Source organism: Phalangium opilio, unplaced genomic scaffold, assembly GCF_054372755.1.
Source record: "Phalangium opilio isolate 3A_F unplaced genomic scaffold, DU_Popi_V2 ptg000045l_1, whole genome shotgun sequence".
In the NCBI taxonomy this organism is placed as follows: domain Eukaryota; kingdom Metazoa; phylum Arthropoda; class Arachnida; order Opiliones; family Phalangiidae; genus Phalangium; species Phalangium opilio.
This window is the reverse complement of record NW_028324168.1, coordinates 1,256,240-1,266,220: the sequence shown is the minus strand read 5'-3', so window position 1 is coordinate 1,266,220 and position 9,981 is coordinate 1,256,240. Positions and strand designations below refer to the sequence as shown.

The 9,981-nt window shown below is 31.7% G+C and overlaps 1 protein-coding gene across 2 annotated transcripts; it reads left to right on the top strand.

The window, feature by feature from the left end:
• Nucleotides 1-3,206: 3,206 nt before the first annotated feature.
• On the top strand, nt 3,207-9,630 carry LOC149676605 (rho guanine nucleotide exchange factor 7-like). 2 transcript variants are annotated; one of them, XM_089837658.1, is made up of 14 exons: nt 3,212-3,529; nt 3,604-3,926; nt 3,995-4,090; nt 4,167-4,289; nt 4,368-4,503; nt 4,877-4,936; nt 5,012-5,242; nt 5,453-5,531; nt 5,597-5,862; nt 5,946-6,096; nt 7,086-7,181; nt 8,577-8,667; nt 8,744-8,798; nt 9,498-9,630. In XM_089837658.1, exons 1-14 carry the CDS (start codon nt 3,467-3,469, stop codon nt 9,621-9,623), a joined length of 1,896 nt encoding a protein of 631 aa, XP_089693784.1. In that variant the 5' UTR covers nt 3,212-3,466; the 3' UTR covers nt 9,624-9,630. The 2 variants fall into 2 exon arrangements, with proteins under 2 accessions (XP_089693785.1, XP_089693784.1); XM_089837659.1 differs by lacking the exons at nt 8,577-8,667; nt 8,744-8,798; nt 9,498-9,630 and adding an exon at nt 7,648-8,491 and having other exon boundaries at nt 3,207-3,529.
• The last annotated feature ends 351 nt before the right edge of the window (nt 9,631-9,981 follow it).

The window sequence follows — 9,981 nt, the reverse complement described above, 5'->3', positions numbered from 1 at the left end:
AAAAAACAATTAACTATGCACTTAAATGTAGCTTATATTAATTAATTAATTTTAAATTTTGGAATAAAACGAAACATATATATAAATTAAAACAAATTTTAAAAAAACGTGACCTTGAAAGTTGAAAGTAAAAAATAAATAAATAAAAATAAAGATATCAATCCGAAATTCTTCCAAATAAATAGTTTTGAATAAAAAATATTAAATAAAAATTTAAAAACAATTTTAAAAATTAGAATAAGTAAAACAGGGGGTCGCTTTATACGTAAATAGACTTAATTAATAATTAAGTCTATTCGTTAAAAATTAATAACGATAATAAAAATCCTTTTAAAGTAAAAACAAGAAGTGATATCTAGTTTATTAGGGAGAAGGTTTAAGATGCCTAAGTATTCGCGCGCCATAGTCCCAGTCCCCCTTTCAAAATACAAGGGGGGATGTAAAAGGAGTCCGGGCTATTTCGCCTCTCCTCAGTTGGAAAATAATGACTGTAATTTTCGTCATTCGCGTCGCCGCGCTGACGTGAGTTTTCAAGAACCAATGAGATGCTGGTTGTAAATTAGAGGCAGCGGGGTTTAACTCCGGACCTACTATACGTTTAAACTGGAGATAAGCGGAAAATGTGGATGAATGAATTTATACCTTCTCCCTAATAAACTAGATATCACTTCTTGGTAAAAAAAAAAAAAAAAAAACCCCAAAACGTTCCAGGAAATGAACGAAGTATTTTCTGTATTAGCTAGTAAGACTAAACGAATAGTTAATTAATAATTATATAATTTTAATTGCAAAAATATCACGTTTTTATAAATTAATTTTGAAAAACAAGTTGGGTGAGACAGGGTATATACAGGCTGCGTCACGTGTCAGTGTGCATGCGGACAAAGGCATAGGAATGAAAATGAAAAATAAGTTGTGTGATAAACAGTTAAGGCAGGCATACGCATTTATTTTAATTTTAACTATTCGTTTGGTCTTAATCATAATCATTTTATATTACTAATATTTTATATACATATATTTTTTTCATATATAAAATTATCTTTAATTAATTATAATTAAGGGTAATTAAGCTTAAAAATTACTTTGGTTGTGCCATAAAACTTAATAATAATTTGCCGATTGTTTTTTTACATTTTTAGTATTTGAGCGGTTTGTTAAGACTCAAAAATCTCACATTTCTTGAGTTTTGAGCTATTTTCAAAGTGAAATATTAACTTAATAAAAAGTTGTTTTGTTTTTTGTGAAACAAATTTAGGTAGATTAATTTGAAAATAAAAATAAATAACCCCCCGCCCGCGCATTTTTTTTTATAGAATAAAGTAGTTATTTTGTGTATCAGCTAAAACATTTTATTCTAGGTCTAGTTGTGTATTTAAAAAGAAAAAAACCCAAAAACCTAAAAAAAAAAAAATATATAATTATATAGTCGCTTGTTTGTTGTCCAGCCTAATTAAATTTAAAATTAACATATCCATAAAAAATTGTTCGTGAATATTTTAATGATAACAAAATAATAGTTTTAGTATTTTAGATTAAATTTAATAAATATGAAAAAATATTAATAATTATTACTAAAAAAAATGTTAAGCGCAAAAGAAACTTGTTAGAATTAAAATTTATTTTCAATTTAATTTAATTTAATATTGGTAATTTTAAGGGTCTATAGCGATGTTAATGTTTAAAGAAGTTACATATTTGAATAGATCTCAATTATATCTTTAAAATGAGCCCAAAAACATCAAAATCGGACCAAAATTAATTACGTTATTACACAATGTTTGTTCAACTTTGTTAATCATAATTAATAATTTTCGTCCAATGTCAATTAATTAATATGGCTCGTAACGTAATGAAACAAAATTTAAATATATCTCAATAGTAACATCCTTAAACCGTAACATAAGTTTATAAGATATGTTCACCATAAGTTTGTCACTGGTTTTTTTTTTCCGACGAAATAATGGAAAAAAAAAGGCTTAGTACAGACTAAAAAGGTATAGATGGACTGCAAAACTAAACGAGTGTAGTCAATTCTCGCGTCGTTCTCGAACTAGCTCTCAGTAATAGGAAGTGTCAGACTTATGGAACATATCTCATAAACTTATGACCATAAATAAATAAATTACTATCACTTTAATCTTTTAAAATTACCAATTAAAATTAATTAATTTCCAAATTATAATTTAAAACTGCCATTTTTTGAGGCAACGTTCATTGTAAAAGAAATATAAAAACAATGTAAGCATATCTAGCTTAGCCTAATCCCCGTATATCTGATCGGTGGCTATCAAACAAAAATATTCTAAAATTAAGGTAATTTTAGAATTTCTATAGACATTAGGAATAGATAATACCAAAAAAAAAATTAAGAATAAATAAAATAAGCCTTGTGACTTGAATTATATATTAAAAAAAAATTGCAGGCCTCTAAGAAAGGCAGCCTATACAAATCATGACAATCAACTTTGTAAAATCAATGTATAAATAAAAAAAAATGAATGAAAAAAATTTATATATCAATTAACGCGCTTCAATTAGCGCTGGTAAAAATAAAATTGTTTTTGGGTTCAGCTATTTAAAAAAAAAAAAAACAAATCAATAGTGTAGTACCGTTTGTTGTACTGGTATTTTTTGTTACAATAAAAAAGCCACATCGTGTTTTTCCGCGTGCCGGCTCTAGATAGTTTAGGTGTACAATTTTATTCTTTATAAATTAAAAATAAAAATGTATTCAAAACTAATTGTGTACTTGTTTTTATTGGGAATAATGTATAGCAAAGGCTTAGTTGTCCATAGTAACAAAGGGTTAGTCGCCGATAGCAACAAAGGCTCAGTTGTCGATCGCAACAAAGGGTTAGTCGCCGGGATAGCAACAAAGGGTTAGTCGCCGGGATAGCAACAAAGGGTTAGTCGCCGGGATAGCAACAAAGCGTTAGTCGCCGGGATAGCAACAAAGGGTTAGTCGCCGGGATAGCAACAAAGGGTTAGTCGCCGGGATAGCAACAAAGGGTTAGTCGCCGGGATAGCAACAAAGGGTTAGTCGCCGGGATAGCAACAAAGGGTTAGTCGCCGGGATAGCAACAAAGGGTTAGTCGCCGGGATAGCAACAAAGGGTTAGTCTCCGATAGCAACAAAGGGTTAGTTCTCGTTAGCAAAGGCTTAGGTCTCGATAAATGGATAGTTTTCTATATTTTTCGTCCAAAAACGCACATTTTCGAAGTTCAAATGCTTCGAATAAACCGCCTGAAAAGGTTCCTATCTTTGAAACTAGATGGTGCAAAATATAGGGCGGTTTCCATTGATTACAGAAATAAATAAACTATAAAAGGCCTAACGCTAAGGTCAATTAAAAATGCTTTTTACGATCAAAATTCAACACCTAATCGCTAAATTAATTAATTTAGACTATAATTAAACTAAGAAACTAACATTCACAATCCAAACTATAACCCAAAAATAAGAAATGGAGAGTGGACCTTCAACTGTCAAAGCCATACACAACTTTAAAGGCACAAATAATGACGAAGTACTATTAATTATATTAATTTATGGGTGTAAATCTACATAAAACTAATGAAAAATTAATCTTTAAACTATAAGTTATGCTTCAAGAAAGGCGATTCAATCACGGTTACGCAAAAAGTGGAAGGAGGTTGGTGGGAAGGAACCCTGAATGGTGTAACGGGATGGTTTCCCAGCAATTACGTTAAAGAAATTAAATTGGGAGACACGATTAAAGCTAATAAAACCTCAGTGGGGAAATTAGGAGTACCAGACAGCGGCGACGTTCAAGTTTCGAGTCAAGATATGGAAATTTATAGGGCAGTCGTTTATAAGGATATTTTAGACACAGAAGCCAATCACATTCAAGAAATGACAGATATCACTCAAAAATATTTGAATCCCTTGAAAAATAGCGACTGGTATTTAGTTATAATACTTAACGCTATTCATCTTTAATTCTGATTAAAATTAAATAATATTTTAATAGCATTACTGATAAAGATTGGGCCATTTTGACAAGTAATTTTGAAGAAGTTTTGGAAACTCAAAAGTCACTGATGGCGGCTTTGGAAAATTTGAAAGAGTACGTTGAGTTAGCATAAGGTTATATTCTTCGATATCCTATAAGTTATAAGCTAACTGGTGGTTATTTTATATAGTTTAAGTTCGAAGGAGCAGAAAATAGGGGGCGCATTTATGCAGGTGGCACCACATATGAAAAGGGTTCACCTAACTTACTGTTCCCAACATCCTAAAGCGGTGGCTATTATTGAAAAACACAAGTAATGATGATGTCTAGATGCAACTTGCAAGCGCCATTCAGTTCAGTTCAAATATATTGAACTATTTCAAATTTTCAGGGAAAGTTTAAACAAATTTATGGAAGAGCGCGGCTCGACAACTTCAATTCTACCATTAACTACTGGTTTAAGTTCCCCATTTCGCAGGCTAGAAAAGTATCCAGCACTTTTGCAAGAGTTACAAAGACATACTGAGGTTAGTTAGGTTAGGACTAGGTAAAGCGCCAAGACAAGGCTTAACTTTCTATCGCTAAGCCTTGTCCTTTCACGAAAAGGCTTAACTTTAAATCGCTAAGCCTTGTCCTTTCACAACAAGGCTTAACTTTAGATCACTAAGCCTTGTTCTTTCACAGCAAGGCTTAACTTTCTGATCACTAACATTAAGCCTTGACCTTTCACGAAAAGCCTTGACTTTAGACAACGCTTTAGATCACTAAGCCTTGTTCTGTCACAGCAAGGCTAACTTTCTGATCACTAACATTAAGCCTTGTCTTTTAAGGCTTAACTTTAGATCGCTAAGCCTTGTCATTTCACGACAAGGCTTAGCTAAATTAGTTTTTTTTTTTAAGGAGAGCAATTTAGATCGAGGGGATACTCAGAGAGCATTCTACGTTTATCGAGATATATCTGTACGTTAATTAATTCAATTTAAGATCAAATAAATAACTAATTAAATAAATGAGATTAAATAAACCATCTTTCAGGCAATGTGTCAAAATAAAAGACGCCAAAAAGAAATGGAATTGGAAGTTATGACGGGCACAATTAGAGGATGGGAAGGAGAAGATATACACTCGTTGGGGACAATAATTCATATGGGGGTCGTCACCGTTATATCGGAGGATCAAAAAAAGAAAGATAGGCATCTGGTTCTGTTTCCGAACACCCTGGTCATTTTGGCAGTCAGTTCCAGGCTCAGCGCCTTCATTTATAAGGTAAAACACCTATTTTTTTGACAGAGAAAGGCTGCCTTGGTGTAAACAATTAAAACCAAGTCTTAACTTAAATCGTTTCGCATCCACGTTATTCACGAGTAGATTAATAAAATATCGCAATTATTAGGTTAATTAATGTTATATTTAAGTTAATAGACCAATATTTTTAATGTCAACTTAAGTATTTCTTGGAAATTTAAATTTTTTTAGGGAAAGCTATCCTTATCAGGTATAAAGGTAACCAAACAAGAACATGACGAGAACACCCCACACGCTTTTGAAATAACAGGTTTGTTTTTTAGGGTTGAAATATATTGATTTAAAATCGTTTAACACTTACCGAGAACTTTACAGGTAACATGATCCAACGTCTGGTTGTGTCATGCCACTCGAAGGAAGACTTGGATACTTGGATTTCGTTCTTTAAACAATACCATCACGTTTGTCATTCGGCCACGCCTCCAGTTGTGGCTTTAAGATCCATTCAAAATCAACATCCGAGTTCGTCGTCATCATCGTCGCAAGTCGACGGTGGTGGTCCCAATAATTCTCACGTATCGCAATTACAAATTACATTGGGTCCCAATTCTCAGCAACCTCCGTTGCCGCCTCACGTAATGGTCTGAAAAACATTTTCTTTTCTTTAAATAATGTTGTAATTAAGACTAAAAAAAGCGTTTTATTTTAACACAAATGATTTTAGAGCGGTCACAATACAGTCCCTAAAGGCTCACCAAAGAAAGTTTGGACTATGTGGAGTTTGAGACCGCATCCTCCAATTAGAACTTGTCCATTAGTCGCGAAAAAGGATGAAGTTGTTATGAGGAGATCGGGAAATAAGAAGAGGGAAAAAGGTATGCACAGATGAGAAAGTTTTTTTATTTTCCTAAGCCTTACCTATTAAAAATACAAAAAAACTAAGCGAAACTAAGCAGACTATAAATAGACGCCATATTGGGGGTAATACTTGAAAAATTGGTTTCTTACTATAAATGGACGCCATATTGGGGGTAATACCTGAAAAATTGGTTTCTTACTATAAATGGACACCATATTGGGGGTAAAACCTGAAAAATTGGTTTCTTACTATAAATGGACGGCATATTGGGGGTAATACCTGAAAAATTGGTTTCTTACTATAAATGGACGCCATATTGGGGGTAATACCTGAAAAATTGGTTTCTTACTATAAATGGACGCCATCTTGGGGGTAATACCTGAAAAATTGGTTTCTTACTATAAATGGACGCCATATTGGGGGTAATACCTGAAAAATTGGTTTCTTACTATAAATGGACGCCATATTGGGGGTAAAACCTGAAAAATTGGTTTCTTACTATAAATGGACGCCATCTTGGGAGTATTTCAAACTAAACAGACGCCTACTTGGGGGTAATACTTGAAAAGTTGGTTTTGTAATTACTATAAATAGACGCCATCTTGGGGGTAATACTTGAAAAATCGGTTTTGTAATTACTATAAATAGACGCCATCTTGGGGGTAATACTTGGAAAATCGGTTTTGAAATTACTATAAATAGACGCCATCTTGGGGGTAATACTTGGAAAATCGGTTTTGTAATTACTATAAATAGACGCCATCTTGGGGGTAATACTTGGAAAATCGGTTTTGTAATTACTATAAATAGACGCCATCTTGGGGGTAATACTTGGAAAATCGGTTTTGTAAGTACTATAAATAGACGCCATCTTGTTGGTAATACTAAGCAAAAATCCATTTTCTAACTACAATAAATAGACGCCATTTTGGGGGTAAAACTATACCATAAATACGAAAATACGCTACTAATAAAAACCTTCGAAAACTATATATTTTTGCGCAGTTATGGACGAAAAGGCTTACGAAGACGATATGCGAGTATTACAAGTTATTGAGGCGTATTGTAACAGCGCCAAAACGAGATACACTGTTAATTCAGGTAAATAAGCCTTAATTCAGATCATATATATATATATACTTGGCTTTTTATCATCAGCTTTTTTTAACTGAAATTAACGTATGAGTGTGGATCTTAGTGTAACTTAATTAATCTTAGTACTTAAGTGTATATGTGTAACATTTTTATAACGACCAAAAAGGTTTTGAGTCAAAATTTTTAAAATTTTTGAAAGAATTTGAAAAAAACCAAAAAACCGGCCAAAACTAAAACAAAAGTTGCCAAAAAAAAACTATTGCTCAATGACCAATTAAAAATATTGATTAATTAACGCTTTTTAAACTTTAATTGTAATTATTTATTTTTTTTGGGTGTTTTTTTCCGCTTAATTAAGCTTATAATTAATTTTTTGTCTCCTTTTTCATGTTTTTTGCCTGATTTCTCTCTTGAATTTCTTCAAATTTCGAATTAAAATTATATTTGGGGTCATTAATATTTAATTAATTAGTGGATTTACGTCATTTAATGGCGTTACAACGTAGAGGTAATGTAATAGACTATGACGATTACGCGTACACGCAATCTCGAGCCGCAACTTGGTGTTGCGGTACAATGGTTCTAAAATCGGTTAAAAAATTACTTTAATTACTTGAGGGGAGGGGAGAAAACGTTAATGACGCCATCTTACGTCATAAAAACACGAAATTAAATCGCGCAGTAATGAAAATAACCATTTAAAACTATAAAAAACATATCACAATTTTGCCCTAAAGCCCGTATTTTTTGCAAGCTAGCTTAATTTGCATATATCATAAGTTTATAAGATATGTTCACCATAAGTTTGTTAATCTCTGGTTACAAACTGAAGCTTGTCATGAAGTGATTGAAGTAAGTCATAGATTCGAGGTAAAGCGACGCCTGGTGACTGGGGCGCTGTCAAAGGCTTAGTAAAGCAGACTAAATAGGAAGATGGACTGCAAAACCGCGTGTAGTCAATTCTCACTAGTAGTTCTCGAACTATCTCTAGCATTACGAAGTATAGGAAGTGTCATACTTATGGAAGGAACATATCTTATAAACTTATGATACAACACAAATACACACACAATCAAACCTTATTTTGGGATTTTTTTATTTTAAAATATTATAAATGTTTTTTTAAGTTTTAAAAATTATTTTTTAGTGGTCTGGAGTATATTTTTTAATATATATATAAATTAATACCCCATATTTTCTGATAAATTAAATTAATTAGTGATATTAATTAGTAAAAGAGTCTGTTTTTAATTAATTAACGTAATTGTAGAAAATTGTTTGCTGGTATTTTTAATAAAACTTGTGCTTTAAAAAAACCATTTAATTGTTTTTTATTATTATTTGATTATAGTCTAACTTTTGGTGTATTTTTCTTTTTTGTTCATTTTTTTGGGGTTTTAGCCATGTTGGATTGCCCACAAGTTATCATAGCGGAGGAAGAAAAAATTATCGTTGAGGATATTAAAGGGAATACATCAATTGTGCAAGAAAAGTAAGGGATCCTTTGAAATTTCTAATTTAAATTTATATTTATAACTCCGACAATTTCATATATTGTTTTTGTGCAGAACTTTAGTAGATACAGTTTACGCTCTCAAAGATCAAGTCAAAGATTTAAAAGAGGTAAGACATCATAGACTATTCCATTAATTAATTGCAGGGAGCCCAGTCAAACGTTTAAATTCCTTATAGGAAAAATAGGATTATTTTCCGGAATTATAGGATTTTATAGGAAGAAATAATGTGTTTTTATAGAAAATATAGGAATAAAAATGCTCATTTTAGATAAAATATAGGATATTATAGGATCTTTCATGAAATTATAGGATAATATAGGGCAGGTTCGAAAATATAGGATAATATTGGGCAATACAGGACAGGTTCAAAAATATAGGAAAATACAGGACAGGTTCAAAAATATAGGAAAATACAGGACAGGTTCAAAAATATAGGAAAATACAGGACAGGTTCAAAAATATAGGAAAATACAGAAAAGGTTCAAGAATATAGGATAATATAGGACAGGTTCAAAAATATAGGATAATATAGGAATCACTGGACCGCTGGGTTCCCTGTTAGTTACTTGCAGTGAAACCAACACACAGGCGGGAAGATCGCCACCTTGGGTATCCCCCCTCGCGCCAAGAGGCATCGCCAGAGTTGACTACACGTGGGAGTCTAGCCGACTCGCACTGCCTCTAGCGGTGCTTCTTAGCGCGAGGGAAATAACCCAAGGTGTTTGTTTCACTTCTGAAATTAATGGAATGGTCTATTTCCCGATTTTAACGCGATTAATTAACAAATTCTTCAATTTAATTAAAGGAAACGGCAAATTTAGCTCGGGGTTTAAATGAAGAAAGAAAAGCTCGTAAAAAATTAGAGGAAATTGTTAAAAAGCATTTAAGTGGAATTTCCAGAGAAATTTTTCAGGGAATTTTGGAGGATTAAATTTAAATTTTGTTGCCAATTTAAAACCTAATTAATGAGCTTAGTATTTTTTTTTATTACTATTATTATTTTAATTTAGTCTTTAGAATAATTTTTAAAATTCCTATTTTACCACGTATTATTTTAAAATTTAACTAATTAATACCTAATGGTTGATTAAACTAACTAACTAAAATGTAATGTTAAAGGATGTCTTCCACAGATAATAATTTAATTGTGATGTTTTAATGAATTAATTGTTGTTAAAAAAAATAAAATAAGCCAGTATTAATATTAATTAAATTCCCATTATAAAATAAATAAAAGTTGCGCTAATAAATTTTGAATAAATATCTATATAATAAAATTCTAAAACATA